Raw genomic sequence first — 27742 nt, 5'->3', positions numbered from 1 at the left:
ACCAACCATCACTTCCCAACTTCCATCATCTTCTTTGCTACTCTTTCCACCTCGGTGATTATCTGCACTCTTACATAAGAAATAGGAGCAGGAGTAGGCCACAGGGCCCCTCGAGCCTGCAGGCCACAGGGCCCCTCGAGCAGGAGTAGGCCACAGGGCCCCTCGAGCAGGAGTAGGCCACAGGGCCCCTCGAGCAGGAGTAGGCCACAGGGCCCCTCGAGCAGGAGTAGGCCACAGGGCCCCTCGAGCAGGAGTAGGCCACAGGGCCCCTCGAGCAGGAGTAGGCCACAGGGCCCCTCGAGCAGGAGTAGGCCACAGGGCCCCTCGAGCAGGAGTTGGCCACAGGGCCCCTCGAGCCTGCAGGCCACAGGGCCCCTCGAGCAGGAGTAGGCCACAGGGCCCCTCGAGCAGGAGTTGGCCACAGGGCCCCTCGAGCCTGCTCTGCTTGGTCCTTAACCTGGGATTCTCAATGAAAACATTTTTACAAATGAACGTTCAACAAAAAAGGAACCAAAATCCAGTTCTGCAACGGGATTCTACTTGCTTGTTAGACCAGGAAAATTGCCCCTGGTTCTCCCCATAGATAGGTGATGAACATAGGTTATATACAAGATGATGAACTATTGTACTATAGGTGGGCGGTCAAGTAAAATTGGGTAATACGGTATTGGAGGCAGTCTATCGGATGAGACGTTAAACCGAGGCCCCGTCTGCCCTCTCAGGTAGATGTAAAAAATCCCATGGCACTATTTCGAAGAAGAGCAGGGGAGTTCTCCCCAGTGTCCTGGCCAATATTTATCCCTCGACCAACTTCACTAAAAAAACAGATTATCTGGCCATTATCACATCGCTGTTTGTGGGATCTTGCTGTGCGCAAATTGGCTGCCGTGTTTCCTACATTACAACAGTGACTACACTTCAAGGAAGTTCTTCATTGGCTATAAAGCGCTTTGGGACGTCATGAGGTCGTGAAAGGCGCTATATAAATGCAAGCTCTTTCTCTTCTCTAAGAGTTAAAGGTGTGTTGTAGGTTCATGGGCTGTGACTGGGGGCTGTCAGTCCCTCACAAGGGGAGATAGCTCTTTACATTCATTATCTTTAAGTGGAGTTGACATGTTTAATCCTCTTTAGCCAGCTTCTCGTTCATAGTGGAGCAGCTCCTCTCCTCCACCTTGTCTATAAAAAGGTCAGCACACTGTGAGTTTATAAGCTTTGGAGCCGGATTATAAAGGATTAAAGCCCGGTCAGGATCGAGTGATGAACCAACTTGCTTACAGTGGAGGAACCCTCCTGAGCTCCGCTCCACAACTGTTAGTGCACAGTGCCCGTGTCAGCGTGTACACCACAATGTCTGTCAGCGGGTACACAGTGTCCGTCAGTGTGTACACCGCAGTGTCCGTCAGTGTGTACATCGCAGTGTCCGTCAGTGTGTACACCGCAGTGTCCGTCAGTGTGTACATCGCAGTGTCCGTCAGTGTGTACACCGCAGTGTCCGTCAGTGTGTACACCGCAGTGTCCGTCAGTGTGTACACCGCAGTGTCCGTCAGTGTGTACATCACAGTATCTGTCAGTGTGTACACGCAGTGTCTGTCAGTGTGTACATCACAGTATCTGTCAGTGTGTACACGCAGTGACTGTCAGTGTGTACATCGCAGTGTCTGTCAGTGTGAACACGCAGTGACTATCAGTGTGTACATCGCAGTGTCTGTCAGTGTGAACACGCAGTGACTATCAGTGTGTACACCGCAGTGTCCGTCAGTGTGTACACCGCAGTGTCCGTCAGTGTGTACATCACAGTATCTGTCAGTGTGTACACGCAGTGACTGTCAGTGTGTACATCGCAGTGTCTGTCAGTGTGAACACGCAGTGACTATCAGTGTGTACACCGCAGTGTCTGTCAGTGTGAACACGCAGTGTCTGTCAGTGTGTACACCGCAGTGTCTGTCAGTGTGTACACAGCAGTGTCTGTCAGTGTGAACATCACAGTGTCTGTCAGTGTGAACACGCAGTGTCTGTCAGTGTGTACATCACAGTGTCTGTCAGTGTGTACACGCAGTGACTGACAGTGTGTACATCACAGTGTCTGTCAGTGTGAACACGCAGTGACTGTCAGTGTGTACATCACAGTGTCTGTCAGTGTGTACACGCAGTGTCTGTCAGTGTGTACACGCAGTGACTGTCAGTGAGAAAACATCATGCTTCCCGCTCCCAATGGCTATCCAGTGACTCCTGCTGGTAAGAATGGGTGTGTGCGGGTGTCTGTGTCTGTGTGTTTGTCTGGTGGGTCTGGTGTGTGTGTGTGTGTGTGTGTGTGCGGGTCTGGTGTGTGGGTGTGTGTGTGTGGGTGTGGGCGGGTCTGGTGTGAGGGTGTGTGTGGGTGTGAGTGGATCTGGTGTGTGGGTGTGTGTGGGTGTGAGTGGGTGTGTGCGGGTCTGGTGTGTGGGTGTGAGTGGGTCTGGTGTGTGGGTGTGTGTGGGTGTGAGTGGGTGTGTGCGGGTCTGGTGTGTGGGTGTGTGCGGGTCTGGTGTGAGGGTGTGTGTGGGTGTGTGTGGGTCTGGTGAGTGGGTGTGAGTGTGTCTGGTGTGTGGGTGTGTGGGTGTGGTGTGTGGGTGTGTGTGGGTGTGTGTGGGTGTGGTGTGTGGGTGTGTGTGGGTGTATGTGTGGGTGTGTGCGGGTGTGTGCAGGTCTCGTGTGTGGGTGTGAGTGGGTCTGGTGTGTGGGTGTGTGTGGGTGTGTGTGGGTGTGGTGTGTGGGTGTGTGTGGGTGCGTGTGGGTCTGGTGTGTGGGTGTGTGTGGGTGTGGTGTGTGGGTGTGTGTGGGTGTGTGTGGGTGTGTGCAGGTCTCGTGTGTGGGTGTGTGCGGGTCTGGTGTGTGGGTGTGTGTGGGTGTGTGTGGGTGTGGTGTGTGGGTGTGTGTGTGTGTGTGTGGGTCTGGTGTGTGGGTGTGTGTGGGTGTGTGCAGGTCTCGTGTGTGGGTGTGTGCGGGTCTGGTGTGTGGGTGTGTGTGGGTGTGTGTGGGTCTGGTGTGTGGGTGTGTGTGGGTGTGGTGTGTGGGTGTGGTGTGTGGGTGTGTGTGGGTGTGTGCAGGTCTCGTGTGTGGGTGTGTGCGGGTCTGGTGTGTGGGTGTGTGTGGGTGTGTGTGGGTGTGGTGTGTGGGTGTGTGTGGGTGTGTGCAGGTCTCGTGTGTGGGTGTGTGCGGGTCTGGTGTGTGGGTGTGTGTGGGTGTGTGTGGGTGTGGTGTGTGGGTGTGTGTGGGTGTGTGCAGGTCTCGTGTGTGGGTGTGTGCGGGTCTGGTGTGTGGGTGTGGTGTGTGGGTGTGTGTGGGTGTGCGCGGGTCTGGTGTGTGGGTGTGTGTGGGTCTGGTGTGTGGGTGTGATTGGGTGTATGTGTGGGTGTGTGCGGGTGTGTGCAGGTCTCGTGTGTGGGTGTGTGCAGGTCTCGTGTGTGGGTGTGAGTGGGTCTGGTGTGTGGGTGTGTGTGGGTGTGGTGTGTGGGTGTGTGTGGGTCTGGTGTGTGGGTGTGTGTGTGTGTGTGTGGGTGTGGTGTGTGGGTGTGAGTGGGTCTGGTGTGTGGGTGTGTGTGGGTCTGGTGTGTGGGTGTGTGTGGGTGTGGTGTGTGGGTGTGTGTGGGTCTGGTGTGTGGGTGTGTGTGTGTGTGTGTGGGTGTGGTGTGTGGGTGTGTGTGGGTCTGGTGTGTGGGTGTGTGTGGGTCTGGTGTGTGGGTGTGTGTGGGTCTGGTGTGTGGGTGTGTGTGGGTGTGGTGTGTGGGTGTGTGTGGGTCTGGTGTGTGGGTGTGTGTGTGTGTGTGTGGGTGTGGTGTGTGGGTGTGTGTGGGTCTGGTGTGTGGGTGTGTGTGGGTGTGGTGTGTGGGTGTGAGTGGGTCTGGTGTGTGGGTGTGTGTGGGTCTGGTGTGTGGGTGTGTGTGGGTGTGGTGTGTGGGTGTGTGTGGGTCTGGTGTGTGGGTGTGTGTGTGTGTGTGTGGGTGTGGTGTGTGGGTGTGTGTGGGTGTGGTGTGTGGGTGTGTGTGGGTGTGGGTGGGTCTGGTGTGTGGGTGTGTGTGGGTGTGGTGTGTGGGTGTGTGTGGGTGTGGGTCTGGTGTGTGGGTCTGGTGTGTGGGTGTGTGTGGGTGTGTGTGGGTGTGGTGTGTGGGTGTGTGTGGGTGTGGGTCTGGTGTGTGGGTCTGGTGTGTGGGTGTGTGTGGGTGTGTGTGGGTGTGGTGTGTGGGTGTGTGTGGGTGTGGGTCTGGTGTGTGGGTCTGGTGTGTGGGTGTGTGTGGGTGTGGTGTGTGGGTGTGTGTGGGTGGGTCTGGTGTGTGGGTGTGTGGGTGTGAGTGGGTGTGTGTGGGTGTGAGTGGGTCTGGTGTGTGGGTGTGAGTGGGTGTGAGTGGGTCTGGTGTGTGGGTGTGAGTGGGTCTGGTGTGTGGGTGTGTGTGGGTGTGAGTGGGTCTGGTGTGTGGGTGTGTGTGGGTGTGTGTGGGTGTGGTGTGTGGGTGTGAGTGGGTCTGGTGTGTGGGTGTGGTGTGTGGGTGTGAGTGGGTGTGTGTGGGTCTGGTGTGTGGGTGTGTGTGGGTGTGAGTGGGTCTGGTGTGTGGGTGTGTGTGTGTGGGTGTGTGTGGGTCTGGTTAAACATAACTTCTCTGCTTTTCAATTCTATCCCTCTGGAAATGAACCCCAGTGTTTTGTTTGTATTTTTATGGCCTTGTTAACCTGCGTTGCTACATTTAATGATTTGTGTATCTGTACCCCCAGTTCCCTTTGCTCCTCGACCCCATTTAGACTCTTACTTTCCAAGCAGTATGTGGTCTCCTTATTCCTCCCACCAAAATGCATCACCTCACACTTATTTACAATGAGATTCATTCGCTGTTTACACCCCCATTCTGCAAGTTTAGTTTAGTCCCCAAGTGTCAGACACTCACCTGGTTTGGGTGGTGCTGGCAGACGGTTTCTCTGTGACCAGCCTTGTCTGGGTGAAGCTGTGTTATAGCGACTACGAGCAGGGAGTCTCCTTACTGAGAATCAAGAAATAACAGGAAATAAGAAAGAACTTGCATTTATATAGCGTCTTTCATGACCTCAGGATGACCCAAAGCATCTCACAGCCAATGAAGTACTTTTGAAGATTGGCGCACAGCAAGATCCCACAAACAGCAAAATCAAAAGCAAAATACTGCAGATGCTGGAAATCTGAAATAAAAACAGAAAATGCTGGAAATACTCAGCAAGTCAGGCAGCATCTGTGTAGAGAGAAAGGGGGCTCTGACGATGGGTCATCGACCTGAAACGTTAACTCTGTTTCTTTCTCCACAGATGCTGCCTGACTTGCTGTGTATTTCCTGCGTTTTCTGTTTTTATCCCACAAACAGCAACGTGATAACGACCAGATAATCTGCTTTTACTGATGTTGGTTAAGGGATAAATATTGGCCAGGACACTGGGGAGAACTCCCCTGCTCTTCTTTACCTCTCTACTTTTACATTATATTCCTCGAGAAGTGAACCCCAGATACTTTGTTTGCACTCTTTATGGCCTTATCAACTTGTGCAGTTTAACGTGGATAAATGTGAGGTTATCCACTTTGGTTGTAAAAACAGAAAGACAGATTATTATCTGAATGGTGATAGATTGGGAAAAGGGGAGGTGCAACGAGACCTGGGTGTCCTTGTACACCAGTCGCTGAAAGCGAGCATTCAGGTGCAGCAAGCAGTTAGGAAGGCGAGTGGTATGTTGGCCTTCAATGAAAGAGGATTTGAGTACAGGAGCAGGGATGTCTTACTGCAGTTATACAGGGCCTTGGTGAGACCACATCTGGAGTATTGTGTGCAGTTTTGGTCTCCTTATCTGAGGAAGGATGTCCTTGCCATGGACGGAATGCAGCGAAGGTTCACCAGACTGATTCCTGGGATGGCAGGACTGATGTACGAGGAGAGATTGGGTCGACTCGGCCTATATTCACTAGAGTTTAGAAGAATGAGAGGTGATCTCATCGAAACATATAAAATTCTAACAGGACTAGACAGACTGGATGCGGGGAGGATGTTCCCGATGGCTGGGGAGTCCAGAACCAGGGGTCACAGTCTCAGGATACGGGGTATGCCATTTAGAACTGAGATGAGGAGAAATTTCTTCACTCAGAGGGTGGTGAACCTGTGGAATTCTCTACCACAGAAGGCAGTGGAGGCCAAGTCATTAGATGTATTCAAGAAGGAGATAGATATATTTCTTAATGCTAAAGGGATCAAGGGATATGGGGAAAAAGCGGGAACAGGGTACTGAGTTAGACGATCAGCCATGATCATTTTGAATGGTGGAGCAGGCCCGAAGGGCTGAATGGCCTACTCTTGCTCCTATTTTCTATGTTTCTATGTGTTGCTACTTTCAATGATCTTTGTATCTGTATTCCCAGATCTCTTTGTTCCTCTACCCCATTTAGTTTCCTACATGGCAAGGAATAAGTGGCCATATTGAATTTAATTTGCCAATTATCCGCCCACTCGGAAAGCCTGTTTATGTCTCCCTGTATTTTGGCTCAGTCCTCCACATTATTAGCTAAACCCCCAATTTGGGGGTCATCTGCAAATTTTGACACCATACTTTCAAATCATTTATGTATATGCTGAACACCAGTGATCCCAGCACGGATCCCTGTGGGACACCACTTCCCAGTTTCTGCCAGTCCGGGAAACTACCCTCAACTGCCAACCTCCGTTTCCCGTTATGTAGAGAGTGGGATTGGACTCCTCCAGCCCTACAACCCTCCGAGATCTCAGCGTCCTCCAATTCCGGCCTCTTGCACATCCCCCACCTCCTTCGCTCCACCGTTGGCGGCCGTGCCTTCAGCTGCCTCGGCCCTAAGCTCTGGAATTCCATCCCTAAACCTCTCCGCCTCTCTCTCCTCCTTTAAGATGCTCCTTAAAAATTATTTTTGCTCTTGTACAACTATGGAAGGTAATGTGCCCGGATCCATGTGCTGTTATCCAGTACAGTAAGGGTTGCCAACCCTCTCCAGGATTGTCCTGGAGTCTCCAGGAATTGAAGATTAATCTCCAGGACACTGCTTCGAGCAAACACCAGGGAGCAAAATCATAGGGGCATTAAACAAAATTGTGTTTTATGCATTTTCTTTGAACACTTTCATTTATTAGTTGTAAAAATATTGGAGTTAGAGAAAAAGGCAGTTTGACCGACAGTCAAGATTAATCCAATTGGGTAACAAAGAGTATGTTTCATTTCCAATTGGCCGTGGGAAGGCAGAACACCTGGAGGATGGACCAATGGCGGGAGGGTGGGGGCGGGGCGGTTCGAGGCGGGAGGTCAAGTGATGAAACCTCCAGGAATACGTCCAACCAGAGTTGGCAACCCCGCGGTCCAGGAACCCACCTGACGCGGTTGCGGTTGTTACCGGGCCGGTAGCCTGTATCCTCGGTGGGCGTGTGAACGAGGGAGACTCATCAATCACTGCGTGATGGGCCTCTCGCAGCGCGCTGCGGTCTCCGTGGTAACGCTGATATCGATCGTTAGGAAGCCAGTATTCATATTCAATCCCAGAGTTTTGCTCCATAAACAGAACCTGCAGAATGGTTTAAAAAAAAGAACTTGCATTTATATAGCACCTTCCTCAGGACGTCCCAAAGCGCTTTACAGCCAATGAAGTACTTTTGAAGTGTAGTCACCGTTGTAATGTAGGAAACGCGGCAGCAATTTGCGCACAGCAAGATCCCACAAACAGCAATGAGATAATGGCCAGACAATCTGTTTTTTAGTGATGTTGGTTGAGGGATAAATACTGGCCAGGACACCGGGGAGAACTCCCCTGCCTTTTCCTCAAAATAGTACCACTGGCAGGAGGGTCGGTAACCGGAGGACACAGATTTAAGGTAATTGGTAAAAGAACCAGGGGGGAGATGAGGAGACATTTTTTTTTTTACGCAGCGAGTTATGATCTGGAATGCGCTGCCTGAAAGGGCGGTGGAAGCAGATTCAATAGTAACTTTTAAAAGGGGAACTGGATAAATACTTGAAAAGGAGAAAATTTGCAGGGCTACGGGGAAAGAGCAGGGGGAGTGGGGCTAACTGGATCGTTCTTTCAAAGAGCCGGCACAGGCACGATGGGCCGAATGGCCTCCTCCTGTGCTTTAAGATTCTACGGTTCCTGGTTGCTATCCACACGGATGGAGGACGGGGCTGGGATGTGATGGCCCCAATCCATGAGGCACCCTCAGTGCCCGAGCTTAGTGATGAAGAATGGGTGAGATACGGAGGGTGGTTGGTGCCCCCTTGGAGAGTTGGCAGCTTCAGGGGAGAAAACTGGAAGAGAAACTGGTGCAGGAGGATTCCCACTCCATCTGTTCCCTACAAGACAGGCAGAAAATTTAATTTAAACCACATCAGGATAACGTCTAGGATCTTGGCATCGGGCCTCGATTATCTCTTACATCTTTTTAAAGCCGGACGTTTCACTCAATTAAACACATGTGTCGCAAGATACTTTCATTCTGAACCTGGGGATAATTTACAGCCAAATATCCAAATGTCAGCCACAGGAGACACAGGGAGAACAACTTTAAACATTCCCAGTGTCTGGAATTCTGTACCTGTTGACCCAGCCCCTGATCGGGGGAGAGTTTGCGGAGACTGAGTAATCCTGGGATGAGAGACCCCGGATCTGATGAGGTTCTCTGGGCGAGGTGTTGAAAGTAATGAAGGGAACTGAGAGTCCCTTCAATCATAATTTTAATCCTAAAAATTATTTTCCCTCTTACACAAGGCAACTATGGAAGGTAATATGCCTGGATCCTCGTGCTGTTATCCAGTACAGTAGGGCTGCCGGGGACAGTGACGGAATCCAGCACAAGGGAAGACGATCTTGGAGTATGAACCAATCCAGGAAAAACTTTCGAAGGTAATTTTAACCCAATCCCGCTCAGCGGACGATTGACAGGATCAGATTGGCCGTCGGTTTTTACTCTCCACTGACTCTGCGCGGCTGATCCAATCCTGTCAGTTTCCCGCTGGGGAATAGAAGGAAAAGACTTCCATTTATATAGCGCCTTTCATGACCTCAGGACGTCCCAAAACGCTTTACAGCCAATTAAGTACTTCTGAAGTGTAGTCACTGTTGTAATGTAGGAAACGCGGCAGCCAATTTGCGCACAGCAAGATCCCACAAACAGCGATGTGATAACGATCAGATAATCTGTTTTAGTGATGTTGGTTGAGGGATAAATATTGGCCAGGACACCGGGGAGAACTCCCCTGCTCTTCTTCGAAATATTGCCATGGGATCTTTTACATCCACCTGAGAGGGCAGATGGGACCTCGGTTTAACGTCTCATCCGAAAGACGGCACCTCCGACAGTGCGGCACTCCCTCAGTACTGCACTGGGAGTGTCCGCCTGGATTTTGTGCTCATGTTTCTGGAGTGGGGACTCGAACCCACAACCTTGTGACTCAGAGGCGAGAGTTTAAAAACCCCTCTCCTTTGTCACAATAAGAGACGTGGAATAGACAAAGAATGAAGTGAGATGAGAGAGAGCTACATAGTAGGGTAGTGAGGATATTAAAGGAGACAGAGGCAGAGCGTGAAATTGGGATTGAAGAGATCGAGCTGCTGAACAGCCCACTCCTGTGGTCGGTGAGATTTGGATTGCGGACATGTGCGTGTAATGGAGGACGACAAATGTGGAGATTCAGGAAGGGAATGGGCTAGTACAGGAGGAGGTTCAAACACAGCGAAAGGGCAGTGCAAGGACCAGGGTCTGGCAACAAAGAGTGTGAACCTCCCACAGTTACAGAGTCGGAGGACTAGATTCATTCATGTCGGGTTTCATTGCTGCTTTTAGTTCCCAATTTTCTTCCCTCGTCTCCTCAAGATACTGACTCCCGGTGGGGTACAGTCCGAGGACACTGTTTAACTCTCTCATTCCTCACCCAAGAGGCTATTCTTCATGTGTGAGCCCAGAACAGTAGGCGTTGGCAGGATGCTCAACTGTGGCAGGCATCACAGTTGAGCTTGGTGCTGCTCTCTCCTGACCTTCAGCCACAGGCACTGTCTAGCAGGGGTCCCTGGGTAGTGATTAGGAGCAGGATCCCTGGCTGATTCCCCCCGGCCCCTTAACCTAAAGGAGCCAAACTGCCTCGTCGGCTGAGATCAGAATTCCCGAGACAGTTACTAAGGTACCGAGGGCTTATTGGGGGTGCGTTTGACCTGTGGGTGCCCTGATCTCGGATCTCTCCAGTTTGCGAAGGAATGTGTGAGCGCAGCTTCCGAGCACAGGTAAGGACATCGGGGACCGCAGGGGAGTTGGGTGAAGGGTCGAGGCCCACAGTCCAGGACAGCACCGTGGGTGGAGAGAGCAGGAGAGGAGAAGGGGGATATCAGGCAGTCGAGGTTAGGTGACACCCAGCCTGGGTTTTAAGATCCAGCAGATTGTGGGAGGAAGGGAAGACTGAGGGAGGGGAGGAGTTCCTCGGTTTGAGGTCCTGAGAAAGAATGAGTTAGAGGAGGAGACGCAGTGAGGGGTGCAGAGTTTACCACAAACAAAACATTTTGCTCACGATTATTAATTTTACCATCAGGTGTAGATCCTCTTTGATGGGACCCAGTGCCTCCAAACTCTCTCGATTATCCGCTGACCGCCTGTAGTGGACATTGGTCCCGGCCACTGCGTAAGTCCCCGGCCAGTTAATTGCCCAGTTCCCATTGATGACGTAGATGTAGTTTCCATTCTGTAACGCTGTTGGGGGTTAACAGGAGAGACAGGCATTCAGTGGCACAAAGTGCACTCGACTAAAGCAGCTGTGAAATACAGAGAGAGGCATCGCCATGCTGAACATCGGGACTAAAGACCGTCTCTCTATTCCCACTCTCTCCCCCTCCTCTGCTGAAGGTGCTGAGACTCACTGGGGTCCTGGTTCCACGGGCACTGACTACTCCCCCATACCCTGCCCGAGTGGCAGCTCTTCCTGACTGAACGTTGGCACTGGGGGTACATTTTACAATCACACATTCCAGGAATGGACGGAGAATGGTGTGGGTCATGATTCGGGAGGAGGGGGGGCGGGGTGGGCCTTGCCCACTGTGAGACGGGTTCCTGATACCTGCCCCCGTTGTGCAAATCACAAGTGCCAGGGGATCATTTGACCCTTGGGGTCATCACCGCCCAGCCCTCCCCCGACACCCACTCTCATTCACCTCCAGCGGGGGTCAGTGGGTGTGGGAATGCTGGCTGATTCTTCCCCGTCCTCCCAGGACCCAGTGAATTCAGCTAACTCAGCACACCTTGGCTGCAGTGTGTACTGTCCACTGACTGTGAACTGAAGCAACTCGCCAAGGCTTCTTCGACAGCACCTCCCAAACCTGCCACCTCCACCACCTAGAGAGACAAGGGCAGCTGGTGCATGGGAGCAACACCACCTCCAAGTTCCCCTCCAGGTCACACACCATCTTGATTTGGACATATCTCGGCTGTTCCTTCATCGTCGCTGGGTCAAAATCCTGGAACTCCCTCCCTAACAGCACTGTGGGAGAACCTTCACCACACGGACTGCAGCGGTTAGAACCATAGAACCATAGAAAAGATACAGCACAGAAGGGGCCATTCGGCCCATCGTGTCCGCACCAGCTCGAAGAGCAACCAGGTGCCCATTCCAATCCCACCCTCCAGCACCCGGTCCGTAGCCCTGCAGCTTACAGCACTTTAGGTGCAGGTCCAGGTACTTTTTAAAAGAGTTGAGGGTCCCTGCCTCTACCACCAATTCGGGCCGCGAATTCCATACACCCACCACCCTCTGGGTAAAAAAGTTTTTCCTCATGTCCCCTCTGATCCTTCCGCCAATCAGCTTAAATCTCTGTCCTCTAGTTCTTGAACTCTCCGCTAGGGGAAACAGGTACTTCCTGTCTACTCTATCTGGGCCCCTCATAATTTTGTACACCTCAATCAAGTCTCCCCTCAGCCTCCTCTGCTCCAAGGAAAACAACACCAGCCTATCCAATCTCTCCTCGTAGCTGCAATTTTCAAGCCCTGGCAACATTCTTGTAAATCTTCTCTGCACTCTCTCCAGAGAAATTACGTCCTTCCTGTAATGTGGCGACCAGGACTGCGCACAATACTCCAGCTGTGGCCTTACCAGCGTTTTATACAGTTCCATCATTACATCCCTGCTTTTGTATTCTATACCTCGGCTAATAACGGAGAGCATTCCGTATGCCTTCTTCACAACCTTATCTACCTGTACTGCCACCTTCAGGGACCTGTGCACATGCACTCCAAGGTCTCTCACTTCCTCTACCCCTCTCAATATATTCCCGTTCAAGAAGAAGACCCACCACCACCTTCTCAAGGACGACTAGGGATGTGCAATAAATGCCGGCCTTGTCACCGACGCCCACATCCCGAGAATTAATGATCAGTTAACAACCTGACTTCTCCAAGTCTCTCTACAATTTTGCTATGTCAACTGTCATGCTGTATCTGCAGGCTCCGGTCAGCAGGTGGCTCTGTGGAGCGAGTGTCTGAAGCCTCTCTCCCAACCATCAGACTGCAGTCAATCCCCCCGGCAACTAAATCAATGTAATTCTAATTGAACGTTTTTAATAAAAGCAAAATCGTTCGGTTCATTAGTCTGAATGAGCTAACCGGAAATAACTTTACAAATAAAATAATTCCACCACAGGATTTGAGAATGACCTTCCCGTGAGAGAGTGGAAGCTGATCCACACAGTGGAATTCCACAGAGAACTGGGAATATAGGGGGTGCAATGTCTGTGCTGTTCACCGGTCAATGAGTGCAGAGTAATCTCGGTCATTCTCCTCCGATACAGCACGTCCCAGGCGGGCAACATCTGGATTCACTGCTGAATTCAAACACATTCAAAACCTGGGGCAGGGACAAGTTTTACTCATCTCGCTGCACTTGTCCTCTTCAAAGGGGGTGACACTGGCTCGTTTACTCACTGGTCCACAGACCCTTCCTGTTTGACTTGACACAATCGCACTGTCCTATTTGACCCTGAGCTGAGCTTCTGACCCCATATCCGCTCCATCACCAAGACTACCTACTTCCATCTCCCGTCTCTGCCCCTGCCTCAGCTCTTCTGCTGCTGAAAGCCTCATCCGTGCCTTTGTTACTTCGACTATTCCAATGCTCTCCTGGGCGGCCTCCCATCTTCCACCCTCTGTAAACTTGAGCTCATCCCAAACTCTGCTGCCCGTATCCTAACTCGCACCAAGTCCCGTTCACCCATCACCCGTGTGCTCACTGACCCACATTGGCTCCCAGTCCGGAACGCCTCGATTTTAAAATTCTCATCCTTGTTTTCAAATCCCTCCATGGCCTCGCCCTTCCCTATCTCTGCAACCTCCTCCAGCCCTGCAACCCTCCGAGATCTCTGAGTTCCTCCAATTCTGGCCTCTTGCGCATCCCCTGATTTTCTTTGCTCCACCATCGGCGGCTGTGCCTTCAGCTGTCTAGGCCCTAAGCTCTGGAATTCCCTCCCCAAACCTCTCCGTCTCTCTCTCCTCTCTACCTCTCTCTCCTCCTTTAAGACGCTCCTTAAAACCTACCTCTTTGACCAAGCCTTTGGTCACCTGTCCCAATATCTCCTTGTGTGACTCGGTGTCAAATTTTGTTTGATAATCGCTCCTGTGAAGCGCCTTGGGATGTTTTACTATGTTAAAGGCGCTAAATAAATGCAAGTTGTTGTTATTGCATTCGGCCTTCTACAATAATGGCTCCGAGGACACAGTTTCTACCCAATGTTGACCTCACTTCTAAATTGATGGTGGGGTCAGGAGTAAGTTAAAGATTTTAAACTTTAAACTTTAGAAATAGAGAATTGCTCACCCAGATAATTGCTGCTGTTGTCGGTCACTTTGATGTAAGTGGCACCGGCTGGGATCGTGGTAACCTCAATATATCCAAACGGGCCTGAAGGGAGAAGGACCCACAACAGTGTCAGAAATACAAGGGAAGGGGGAATCAGCCCTTATACACTGGGAGATACACACACACACACAGACACACACACACAGATACACAGACAGATACAGATACACACACACACGCACACGGATACACAGACAGACAGACACACACACAGACAGACACACACACACACACACACACTTACACAGACACACACACACACACACACACAGATACACAGACAGACACAGATACACAGACAGACACACACACAGATACACAGACAGACACACACACACACACACATATACACACAGGCAGACACACACACACACACACACACTTACACAGACACACAGACAGAGACAGACAAACAGACACACACACACATTCACACAGGCAGACACACATGCACAGAGACACAGACAGACACACACACACACACACACACACACACACAAACAGACACACACACACACACACACACGAACAGACACACAGAGGTTAAGGAGCTGGCCCTGGACCGGGAATGAACCAGTCCCCCCGGAAATGTCCGGCAATCACCAGGAGTGAGGTGGGAGGTGATGTAAACACTCCGATATCTTCGGCAGGTGCTGTTCCGACCGCCACACACACCACACACGTCCTCCTCCTCCTTCGAGCCCAGAATCTGGCCACAGCCGACCGCCTGCCAGGGAGGGAAGATCAGAAATAATATCAGAACACGCAGGGGGTTTCGACATCACTAGAACGGGAACAGGAAGGGGATAGGAGTGCACGTGGAGGCCCTTCCTCTTACACCTGCAGTGTGGTTCAATTTACACCATCAGTCTGCAGGACAAACCTGTACGGAGAGCTCTGGCCGCATCCCTGGGATGGAATTCCTGCGACCCGGTTTAACCGGCAGAGATCCCGATTTTCTGTTGGGCTGAGTTCATTGCGGAAAGAACAGGTAACAATCTCCGACATGGGGGGGGGGGGAGGGGCAGACGTGGGGGAGGGGTGGTCAGTGACCAAGCGAAACCAACCTTTACCCTCAGGGACCTGCTTCAGGGGAGTAGACTGGACATCCTGGGGCAGCTGTACACAAATCACTAAAAACTAGTGCACAGGTACAAAAAGTAATGAGAAGGGCTAATGGAATGTTGGCCTTTACCTTAAGGGGGCTAAATTACAAATGGGTGGAAGTTATACAACAGTTGTACAGAGCCTTGGTCAGACGCTATCTGGAGTACTGCCTTCAGTTCTGGGCACCGCACCTCGGGAAGGATATATTGGCCTTGGAGGGGGTACAGCGCAGATTCACCAGGATGATAGCGGGGCTTAAAGGGTTAAAATACGAGGACAGGTTGCATCGACGAGGCTTGTATTCCCTCGAGTATAGAAGATTAAAGGGTGATCTAATTGAGGTGTTTAAGATGATTGAAGGATTTGATAGGGTGAATAAAGAGAAACTATTTCCTCTGGTGGGGGAGTCCAGAACAACCTTAAAATTAGAGCTCGGCCGTTCAGGAAACACTTCTTCACACAAAGGGTAGTGGAAATCTGCAACTCTGTCCCCCAAAAAAGCTGTTGACGCTGGGGATCAATTGGATTTTTGTTAGGCAAGGGTATTAGGGAATATGGAGCAAAGACAGGTAGATGGAGTTATGATACAGATCAGTCATGATTCATTGAATGGGGGAACAGGCTCGAGGGGCTAAATGGCCTCCTTCTGTTCCTCTGTCAGATTCAATGTTTATGGGAGCATGGGGTGGAATTGAACGACACAACAATCTCCTTTCATCCCGGGACGGGCTGGGGTTGATGGGGTTAAAGGCTCCTCTCCCTTTCTAGCTTTTGCCCCCCTCTCCCCTGAAGTCGTTGACTCCTCGCTGGGGGAATGGGTCCCACCAACTCGGGCAGTCCCCCCATCCAAGTGGCTATTCTTGATGGGCAAGCCTGGGCTGCGAGTGTTGGCCAGCTGTTCAACCACGGAGGCGCACTTCCCTGCGTTGCGGGGGGGAGGGGGCTGAGTCACAGAGCCACCATTAAGAGCAGGGACCCTGGTCGGTTATTTCCCTCCTAAGGGAACTGAGGCCAATTGTGACGCCTCTCCCTGTGCCACCCTGGCTGACTCAGCGTCAAACTCCCTGATCTGCAGGGCTCACCAATCACCATCTTCACCACTTGCCTTAATATGGAACCTCTAACCTAGAAAACATCCCAGAGTCGCCATCTCAGGTTGGACGTACTTCTGGAGGTTTCATCACATGACCTCCCGCCAACAGCCCCGCCCCCCCACACTCCCGCCATTGGCCACCCAAAACGTCCAACCTCGAGGTGTCCCGCCCCCGCACTCCTGCCATTGAATCATAGAAAATGATTGAAAATTTACGGCACAGAAGGAGGCCATTCAGCCCATCGTGTCCGCGCCGGCCGAAAATGAGCCACCCAGCCTAATCCCACTTTCCAGCACTTGGTCCGTAGCCTTGTAGGTTACGGCACTCCAGGTGCACATCCAGGTACTTTTTAAATGAGTTGAGGGTTTCTGCCTCTACCACCCTTTCAGGCAGTGAGTTCCAGACCCCCACCACCCTCTGGGTGAAAAAATCTTTCCTCAGCTCCCCTCTAATCCTTCTACCAATTACTTTAAATCTGTGCCCCCTGGTTATTGACCTCTCTGCTAAGGGAAATAGGTCCTTCCTATCCACTCTATCTCGGCCCCTCATAGTTTTGTACACCTCAATTAAATCAACCCTCAGCCCCCTCTGTTCCAAAGAGAACAACCCCAGCCTATCCAATCTTTCCTCATAGCTAAAATTCTCCAGTCCTGGCAAAATCCTCGTAAATCTCCTCTGCACCCTCTTTAGTGCAATTACATCTTTCCTGTAATGTGGTGACCAGAACTGTGTGCAGTACTCAAACTGTGGCCTAACTAGTGTTTTATACAGTTCCAGCATAACCTCCCTGCTCTTATATTCTATGCCTCGGCTAATAAAGGAAAGTATTCCATATGCCGTCTTATCTACCTGTCCTGCTACCTTCAGGGGTCTGTGGACATGCACCCCAAGGTCCCATTGTTGCTCTAAACCTCTCAGTATCCTCCCATTTATTGTGTATTCCTTTGCCTTGTTTGCCCTCCCCAAATGCATTATCTCACACTTCTCCGGATTGAATTCCATTTGCCATTGTTCTGCCCACCTGACCAGCCCATTGATATCTTCCTGCAGTCTACAGCTTTCCTCCTCACTATCAACCACATGACCAATTTTTGTATCATCTGCAAACTTCTTAATCATGCCCCCTACATTTAAGTCCAAATCATTAATATATATCACAAAAAGCGAGGGACCTGGTACCGAGCCCAGCGGAACCCAATGGAAACAGCCTTCCAGTCACAAAAACACCCATCGACCATTATCCTTTGCTTCCTGCCACTGAGCCAATTTTGGATCCAATTTGCCACTCTCCCTTGGATCCCATGTACTTTTTTCACCAGTCTGCCATGTGGGACCTTGTCAAAAGCCTTGCTAATATCCACATCAAAAACACTGCCCTCATCGACCCTCCTTGTTACCTCCTCAAAAATTCAGTCAAGTTAGTCAGACACGACCTTCCCTTAACAAATCCATGCTGACTGTCCTTGATTACTCTGTGCCTTTCTATGTGATGGTTTATCCTGTCCCTCAGAATTGTTTCCAATAATTTTCCCACCACCGAGGTTAGACTGACTGGCCTGTAATTACTCGGTCTATCCCTCGCTCCCTTTTTAAACAACGGTCCAAAGTTAGCAGTCCTCCAATCCTCCGGCCTGTATCCAGTGAGGATTGGAAAATGATGGTCAGAGCCTCTGCTATTTCCTCCCTTGCTTCTTTTAACAGCCTGGGATACATTTCATCCGGGCCTGGCGATTTAATATTTACATTAATAGATTAGTGTTAAACGGGAAACAGTTACAGACTCTAAATACTGCAGTTCGAAGCAATGGCACCCTGTTTACATCGAGAGAAGATGGGAGCTCAGGTAACTACCACCCAGTCCCCATTCAAAGATGCTAATCCCCTTAATACTTCCTCTCTCACTAAGTTTATCCCATCCAATATTTCACACTCCGCCTCCTTAACTACAATGTCAGCATCGTCCCTCTCTTTTGTGAAGACAGACGCAAAGTATTCATTAAGAACCACACCCACATCTTCTGACTCCGCACATTGGTCTCTACCTTAGGCCCGACTCTTTCTGTCTCTGACTCCAGGTTGAGAGGAGGTTGTAGCTGAGATCCTCCTTGATTGCTCCACTCGCAAAACTGCCCTGAAAGCGTTTTGCACCAACAACTTGAATTTATATAGCCTTTAACGTAGTAAAATGTCCCAAGGCGCTTCACAGGAGCGATTATCAAACAAAATTTGACACCGAGCCACATGAGGAGATATTAGGACAGGTGACCAAAAGCTTGGTCAAAGAAGTAGGTTTTAAGGAGCGTCTTAAAGGAGGCGAGGTGGAGAGGCGGAGAGGGTCAGGGGGGGAATTCCAGAGCTTAGGGCCTAGGCAGCTGAAAACACGGCCACCAATGGTGGAGCGAAGGGAATCGGAGATGCGCAAGAGGCCAGCAAGACGCTCACATGAAGCTGAAGGCCCCCTTTTATTTTATAATGGCCCATTTACTCTACGGCTGCCGGTGGAGTGTCTGACACTCTGTGAGCCAGTCACACGCTCACTTCCTGAACTGAACACGGCCGTACTCTCCCTCGGAGGCGAGAGCACGGGGAGCGTCACGAGCCCAGTAAACTTCAACTGCCTGTCATGACCCTGTGCGAGTCTTGTCTTGCAACGCAGGGCGCGTCTGGGTTACTGCAAGAGTCACTGCGACCTTGGATTAAAAACCTGAGACTTTCTCATGAAGTCAGCCCATGGATTGCGAGCTGCCCGCGACCCCGGCCTTGACCTTTTGTACAAACTGTTTTTCTGTGGTAATATTTTTTTGGAATGACTCACTTATTTGATAAATATAGAATAAAAATTAAAGATGCAGAACAGGCCCCAGAATGTAAAACAAAGAACTTTTTTTATTCGTTCGTGGGATGTGGGCGTCGCTGGCAAGACCAGCATTTATTGCCCATCCCTAATTGCCCTTGAGAAGGTGGTGGTGAGCCGCCTTCTTGAACCGCTGCAGTCCGTGTGGTGACGGTTCTCCCACAGTGCTGTTAGGAAGGGAGTTCCAGGATTTTGACCCAGCGACGATGAAGGAATGGTCGGGATGGTGTGTGACTTGGAGGGGAACGTGCAGGTGGTGGTGTTCCCATGTGCCTGCTGCTCTTGTCCTTCTAGGTGGTAGAGATCGCGGGTTTGGGAGGTGCTGTTGAAGAAACCTTGGCAAGTTGCTGCAGTGCATCTTATAGATGGTACAGACTGCAGCCACAGTGCGCCGGTGGTGAAGGGAGTGAATGTTTAGGGTGGTGGATGGGGTGCCAATCAAGCTGGTTGCTTTGTCCTGGATGGTGTCGAGCTTCTTGAGTGTTGTTGGAGCTGCACTCATCCAGGCAAGTGGAGAGTATTCCATCACACTCCTGACTTGTGCCTTGGAGATGGTGGATTTACATGTGGCTAATTGGGAACACAGAGGTTGCATTTCTGACTAGTAAATAAAAAAATGAGTAATAGTCCTCGTGATTGGTCATGTGATCTCAATACTCATATTCGCACGGTGTACACAGGTGAACTTTAACCTTTTTGTGCGTTTGTTGATAAAATGTTAAGATGAAAAGCAGAGTGTGAGAGTGTTTTTTTTGATTGTTGTTACTTCCTTGGTCACTGAATGGTGGAAGATGTTTGTTAAGTGAATATACACACGTGAAGTACATTTACTTGTAATATGTATAAGGCATTTTTTATTAAAATTAGTGCAAGTGGCTATCACGGTGTCAGCATAGCCTCACCGGTGGCTAGTCAGTAATTTTCACCGGACAACACTGCCGATAACTCTGCCACCCTTGCCTCTAATGCCAGCCCACTGATGGTACTTCCCCTTGCATGACATATACCAGCCTGTCTAATCCCTGACTGGCACTAGAGTTGGATCACAGATCAGCCATGATCTTATCAAATGGCACGAGGGGCTGAATGGCCTACTCCTGTTCCTACTTACCAGGCACTGCCCATTGATGCACACACCACCTGAGTCTGCCTGGCACCTTGTCCCGTCCAGCACTCGACCGAAATTGTAGTAAAAATTCTGCCCTTTGGCTAAACAGCTCAGCTCACAGGGGCTGGGGCCTGGAACAGAAACCAGAGCAGATGTCACCCTCCCAACAAGGCTCCATAATACAACCTGTTCTACACACTGTCTTACTCAGGTAATATTCACAATCTCTTTTCTGAACATATTAAAAAAGAAAAAGAATTACTTCTATTTCTATAGCACCTTTCATAACCTCCGGACGTCCCAAATCGCTTTACAGCTATCTTTGAAGTGTAGTCATTGTTGTAATGTAGGAAACTTGGCAGCCAATTTGCGCACAGCAAGATCCCACAAACAGCAATTTGATAATGACCAGATAATCTGTTTTTAATGATGTTGGTTAAGGGATAAATATTGGCCAGGACACCGGGGAGAACTCCCCTGCTCTTCTTCAAAATAATAGCGTGGGATCTCTTACGTCCACCTGAGAGGGCAGACGGCGCCTCGGTTTAATGTCTCATCCGAAAGACGGCATCTCCGACGGTGCAGCACTCCCTCAGTACTGCACTGGGAGTGTCAGCTTAGATTTTGTGCTCAAGTCTCTGGAGCGGGGCTGGAACCCACGACCTCCTGACTCAGAGGGGAGAGAGCTACTGGTGAAACGCGACATGAGCAAAATTGGAATATTTCCTATAGTTTCAGTTGGGGGATTTGTGAGGATGATGTAGAGATAAGGGAGATAGATCACAAATCTGCTTAAAGCAGGGTGAGCAGCTCCTTCCTAAAACGTAACCTTTGGCAGATCTGGTTTCCAATAAAAATGTCCAGCTTAACGCAGTCAACAATGCAGGTTGTGGGGGAGGGAGTTCGACAGTCTTCGATATTCCTCCTTAGAGTGAAAGTTTGACCAAAGTGAACATTTTTCTATTTAAAGATTCGCTCTCAGGTCAAAGAGTTCTCAACAACAACAAAAACAGAAAATGCCAGAATTAATATCATCTGAAAGAGGAAATAAAATAGGTTAACATTTCAGGAGTGACCCTCATTACAGATGTTCCAGTCATGGCGAGAATCTTTTTTATAGGACCAACTGAAATAGGTTAAAGGTCGATTGTGCTCCTACAGTAACCACACCCTTATCTCCAAATCGGCAGCTTAATACAGCCAAAACCGAAGGATACTTGAGGTAACTTCTGTAGGGAGACTTAAATGGAAAGAGAGAGACAAGAGCAGGCAGAGAGAGAGAGAGAGAAGGAGAAATAGAGAGTCAGAAACAGGCAGATACAGAACGAGAACACAGACAAGCAATGAGAGAGACACAGGCAGGCAGACACAGAGATCTTGAGAGAGACAGACATAGAAAAGGAGAAAGGGAAAGAGGGAGTCAGGCACAGAGACAGAAAGAGAGAGTAAAAGGAACGGGAAGAGGCAAAGACAAAAGACATGAGAAACAGAATGTGGGAGAGAGTCACAGAGACAAATAGAGAGATAGAGACAGAGAAAAGGAGAAAAAGGACAGAGAGAGAGAGAGAGAAAGACAGAGACTGAAACAGAGAAAGAAAGAGCGAAACAGACAGTGAGTGACAGATACACAAAAGTAGCCACACTCACATATATGAGAGAGAATGATCAGGCAGAGTTTTATATACAGAAACTAATCACATTTCGCTGCCAGTCTGAGCTCCAGTCCCAGTGGCGATAATATTTAACTTTGGCATCGGAGCGTGAGACTTGCTTCCCGTTGGCTGGATTCAAGGGCTCCGTGTTCCCAGATCCCTTGGGTGATTGATACACGTCCATTGCTCCCTCTCCTCCCACCTACTACCCTCCCACCGACTCCTGTACAGAACCCAAAGATCGCCCAACATCGGGCAAGTCCTGGACATGAGAGTTTCAGTCACGTGGAGTTCATCAAGAATAGAACCATGATATGAAGCTGGGTCTATCACACGGGTCTTAGGGTTTTAGTCGAGTCAGTTCACTATTGCTATGGATGCTGAAAAGTTAATTATTAGCAAATTTTACAGCTAGCCAGAAAGAGTTTGCATTTATGTTGCATCTTATTACATTTCAAGGATGGCCCAAAGTGCTTCACATCAAATAAATTACTTTTTTTGAATCACAGTTACTTTTATCTAAGAAAACATAATAGCCAATTTTATGCACTGACCCCACAAACATCAAATGAAGCGGAGAACAGTTAATCTACTTTTGGTGATGTTGGTTGTAAATGTTGGTCAGAACACTAGGAGAACTCCCTGCTCTTCCTCAAATAGTGCCATGGGATCTTTTATATCCACCTTAACAGGCTGTTTAACGTCTCATCCGAAACACGACATCTCTGACTGTGCTGCATTCCCTCACTGGGATTGTCAGCCTAGATTTTGTGTTGAGGTCTCTGGAGTTGGACTTGAACCCATGACCTTCTGACTCAGAGACGAGAGTGCTACCACTTATCTAGTAGTGTAACACGATGACGTATACATCAGAGTCATGCTCCAGAAACTTGAGCGCATTATCCAAGCTGACGCTCCCATTGCAGAATTGAGGGAGTGCTGAACTGTCGGAGGGGCCGACTTTCAGATGAGACGTTAAACCGAGGCCCCATCGGCCCTCTCAGGTGGATGTAAAGGATCCCATGGCACTATTTTGAAGAAAAACAGGGGAGTTCTCCCCGGTGTCCTGGACAATATTTATCCCTCAACCAACATCACCAAAAAACAGATTATCTGGTCATTATCACATGGCTGATTGGGGACGGGCCAGATATTTACCCCAGGACCAGGCCCAGATATTTACCCCAGGACCAGGCCCAGATATTTACCCCAGGACCAGGCCCAGATATTTACCCCAGGAACAGGCCCAGATATTTACCCCAGGAACAGGCCCAGATATTTACCCCAGGAATAGGTCCAGATATTTACCCCAGGAACAGGCCAGATATTTACCCCAGGGACAGGCCTAGACATTTACCCCAGGACCAGGTCTAGGTATTTGCCCCAGGAACAGGCCCAGATATTTATCCCAGGAACAGGCCCAGATATTTACCCCGGGACCAGGTCCAGATATTTACCCCAAGCCCAGGTCCAGATATTTACCCCAGGACCAGGCCCAGATATTTACCCAAGGACCAGGCCCAGATATTTACCCCAGGACCAGGTCCAGATATTTACCCCAGGACCAGGCCCAGATCTTTATCCAGGACCAGGCCCAGATCTTTATCCAGGACCAGGCCAGATATTTACCCCAGGACCAGGTCCAGATATTTACCCCAGGACCAGGCCCAGATCTTTACTCCAGGACCAGAGCCAGATATTTACCCCAGGCCCACATATTTACCCCAGGACCAGGCCCAGATCTTTACTCCAGGACCAGGTCCTGATATTTACCCCAGGCCCAGGTCCAGATCTTTACCCCAGGAACAGGCGCAGATATTTACCCAAGGAACAGGCCCAGATATTTACCTCAGGGCCAGGTCCAGATATTAATCCCAGGACCAGGTCCAGATATTTACCCCAGGACCAGCTCAACCAACATCCCCAAAAAACAGATTATCTGGTCATTATCACATTGCTGATTGTGGGATCTTGCTGTGCACAAATTGGCTGCCACGTTTCCTACATTACAACAGTGAGTACACTTCAAAAACTACTTAATTGGTTGTAAAGCGCTTTGGGACGTCCTGAGGTAGTGAAAGGTGCTGTATAAATGCCAGTCTCTCTTTATTCAGGTTTTAATTTCAAGAGCCCTCAGTGCCCCTGGACGAGGAAGGTACAAAACTAATCAGCCAGGGTTCATGATGCTGATCATTGTCCAGCTGTGACATCTTCCAAAGTCGAGCAGCCTGCTGACGCCCACTGTCTGGGTTCACATGTGAGGAATGGTCACTTGGACAGGGGTTGGGGGGGTGGGGGGTTGGAGGCTGGAGCTCCAGGCATCGGACCCACGTATGAAGCCGAACCTTCGAGAGAAGAGCGGGGAACACTGGAAATAAGGAAAGCCTCTCACCTCCGTAGAAAGGAACCCACTCAAAGGGATCCCTGCGAGTCCGTAGGATCGGCTGGCCGTCATAGGCAGAACACTGAAGCTGTCTGAAATCCACTGAACCTGGGGGGCAGTCCTGAGGAGAGACAGAGACAACACTGAGAACCCCAGGAACAGGCCAGATATTTACCCCAGGAACAGGTCAGATATTTACCCCAGGAACAGGTCCAGATCTTTACCCCAGGAACAGGTCCAGATCTTTACCCCAGGAACAGGTCCAGATCTTTACCCCAGGGACAGGCCCAGATATTTACCCCAGGGACAGGCCCAGATATTTACCCCAGGAACAGGCCAGATATTTACCCCAGGAACAGGTCCAGATATTTACCCCAGGAACAGGTCCATATATTTACCCCAGGAACAGGCCCAGATATTTACCCAGGAACAGGTCCAGATATTTACCCCAGGAACAGGCCCAGATATTTACCCCAGGAACAGGTCCATATATTTACCCCAGGAACAGGTCCAGATATTTACCCAGGAACAGGTCCAGATATTTACCCCAGGAACAGGCCCAGATATTTACCCCAGGAACAGGCCAGATATTTACCCCAGGAACAGGTCCAGATATTTACCCCAGGAACAGGCCCAAATATTTACCCCAGGAACAGGCCAGATATTTACCCCAGGAACAGGTCCAGATATTTACCCCAGGAACAGGCCCAGATATTTACCCCAGGAACAGGCCAGATCTTTACCCCAGGAACAGGCCAGATATTTACCCCAGGAACAGGTCCATATATTTACCCCAGGGACAGGCCCAGATATTTACCCCAGGAACAGGCCAGATATTTACCCCAGGGACAGGCCAGATATTTACCCCAGGGACAGGCCCAGATATTTACCCCAGGAACAGGCCCAGATATTTACCCCAGGGACAGGCCCAGATATTTACCCCAGGGACAGGCCCAGATATTTACCCCAGGGACAGGCCCAGATATTTACCCCAGGAACAGGTCCAGATATTTACCCCAGGAATAGGTCCAGATATTTACCCCAGGGACAGGCCCAGATATTTACCCCAGGAACAGGCCAGATATTTACCCCAGGGACAGGCCCAGATATTTACCCCAGGGACAGGCCAGATATTTACCCCAGGGACAGGCCCAGATATTTACCCCAGGGACAGGCCCAGATATTTACCCCAGGGACAGGCCAGATATTTACCCCAGGGACAGGCCAGATATTTATCCAAGGAACAGGCCCAGATATTTACCCCAGGAACAGGCCCAGATATTTACCCCAGGGACAGGTCAGATATTTACCCCAGGGACAGGCCCAGATATTTACCCCAGGAACAGGCCCAGATATTTACCCCAGGGACAGGTCAGATATTTACCCCAGGAACAGGTCCAGATATTTACCCCAGGAACAGGTCAGATATTTACCCCAGGAACAGGCCCAGATATTTACCCCAGGAACAGGCCCAGATATTTACCCCAGGAACAGGTCAGATATTTACCCCAGGGACAGGCCAGATATTTATCCAAGGAACAGGTCCAGATATTTACCCCAGGAACAGGTCAGATATTTACCCCAGGAACAGGCCCAGATATTTACCCCAGGAACAGGCCAGATCTTTACCCCAGGAACAGGCCAGATATTTACCCCAGGAACAGGTCCATATATTTACCCCAGGGACAGGCCCAGATATTTACCCCAGGAACAGGCCAGATATTTACCCCAGGGACAGGCCAGATATTTACCCCAGGGACAGGCCCAGATATTTACCCCAGGAACAGGCCCAGATATTTACCCCAGGGACAGGCCCAGATATTTACCCCAGGGACAGGCCCAGATATTTACCCCAGGGACAGACCCAGATATTTACCCCAGGAACAGGTCCAGATATTTACCCCAGGAATAGGTCCAGATATTTACCCCAGGAACAGGTCCAGATATTTATCCAAGGAACAGGCCAGATATTTACCCCAGGAACAGGCCAGATATTTACCCCAGGGACAGGCCAGATATTTACCCCAGGAACAGGTCCAGATATTTACCCCAGGGACAGGCCCAGATATTTACCCCAGGAACAGGCCAGATATTTACCCCAGGGACAGGCCCAGATATTTACCCCAGGGACAGGCCAGATATTTACCCCAGGGACAGGCCCAGATATTTACCCCAGGGACAGGCCCAGATATTTACCCCAGGGACAGGCCAGATATTTACCCCAGGGACAGGCCAGATATTTATCCAAGGAACAGGCCCAGATATTTACCCCAGGAACAGGCCCAGATATTTACCCCAGGGACAGGTCAGATATTTACCCCAGGGACAGGCCCAGATATTTACCCCAGGAACAGGCCCAGATATTTACCCCAGGGACAGGTCAGATATTTACCCCAGGAACAGGTCCAGATATTTACCCCAGGAACAGGTCAGATATTTACCCCAGGAACAGGCCCAGATATTTACCCCAGGAACAGGCCCAGATATTTACCCCAGGAACAGGTCAGATATTTACCCCAGGGACAGGCCAGATATTTATCCAAGGAACAGGTCCAGATATTTACCCCAGGAACAGGTCAGATATTTACCCCAGGAACAGGCCCAGATATTTACCCCAGGAACAGGCCCAGATATTTACCCCAGGAACAGGCCAGATATTTACCCCAGGGACAGGCCCAGATATTTACCCCAGGAACAGGCCCAGATATTTACCCCAGGAACAGGCCAGATATTTACCCCAGGAACAGGCCAGATATTTACCCCAGGAACAGGTCCAGATATTTACCCCAGGAACAGGCCCAGATATTTACCCCAGGAACAGGCCCAGATATTTACCCCAGGAACAGGCCAGATATTTACCCCAGGAACAGGCCAGATATTTACCCCAGGAACAGGCCCAGATATTTACCCCAGGAACAGGCCAGATATTTACCCCAGGAACAGGCCCAGATATTTACCCCAGGAACAGGCCAGATATTTACCCCAGGAACAGGTCCAGATATTTACCCCAGGAACAGGTCAGATATTTACCCCAGGAACAGGCCCAGATATTTACCCCAGGAACAGGCCCAGATATTTACCCCAGGAACAGGCCAGATATTTACCCCAGGGACAGGCCCAGATATTTACCCCAGGAACAGGCCCAGATATTTACCCCAGGAACAGGCCCAGATATTTACCCCAGGGACAGGTTCAGATATTTACCCCAGGGACAGGTTCAGACTTCATTTCGATGGACTGGTTTACAGATCGATACAGTTACTCTGCATTGTTTTAGCATGGTACTTATAGTAGGATACAGGTGAGTCAGGATCAGAGGGCCTTATCTAGGGTATTAGCACATTGTATCTCATTACAGTATTACACTCCATTTGGGAATTTTTATAAATTCATTCTCGGGATGTGGGCATCGCTGGCAAGGCTGGCATTTATTGCCCATCCCTAGTTGCCCTGAGAAGGTCTTGCAGCTTTGATACAACTCAGCATCTTCAGAGGGCAGCTAAGAGTCAACCACGTTGGTGTGGGACTGGAGTCACATATAGGCCCAGACCGGGTAAGGACGGCAGGTTTCCTTCCCTAAAGGACATTGGTGAACCAGATGGGTTTTTAGGACAATCCGACAGCTTCATGGTCACTTTTACTGATACCAGCATTTTATTT

At 50.1% G+C, this 27742-nt stretch overlaps 1 protein-coding gene across 1 annotated transcript in view; it reads right to left on the bottom strand.

The window, feature by feature from the left end:
• The window catches only part of adamtsl5 (ADAMTS like 5), a 48258-nt gene that overhangs the window by 8481 nt on the left and 12035 nt on the right, over window positions 1-27742 (bottom strand). The window contains exons 6-12 of the mRNA XM_067973455.1: window positions 24092-24203; window positions 20051-20178; window positions 14488-14611; window positions 13843-13926; window positions 10570-10733; window positions 7378-7567; window positions 4917-5009 (exon numbers count right to left, since the gene is read on the bottom strand). Coding sequence (XP_067829556.1) covers window positions 4917-5009; window positions 7378-7567; window positions 10570-10733; window positions 13843-13926; window positions 14488-14611; window positions 20051-20178; window positions 24092-24203 — 895 coding nt within the window. The remainder of the gene's footprint in view (window positions 1-4916; window positions 5010-7377; window positions 7568-10569; window positions 10734-13842; window positions 13927-14487; window positions 14612-20050; window positions 20179-24091; window positions 24204-27742) is intronic.

Source organism: Heptranchias perlo, chromosome 38, assembly GCF_035084215.1.
Source record: "Heptranchias perlo isolate sHepPer1 chromosome 38, sHepPer1.hap1, whole genome shotgun sequence".
NCBI classification, from domain to species: Eukaryota; Metazoa; Chordata; class Chondrichthyes; order Hexanchiformes; family Hexanchidae; genus Heptranchias; species Heptranchias perlo.
This window is presented reverse-complemented; position numbering and strand designations above follow the sequence as displayed.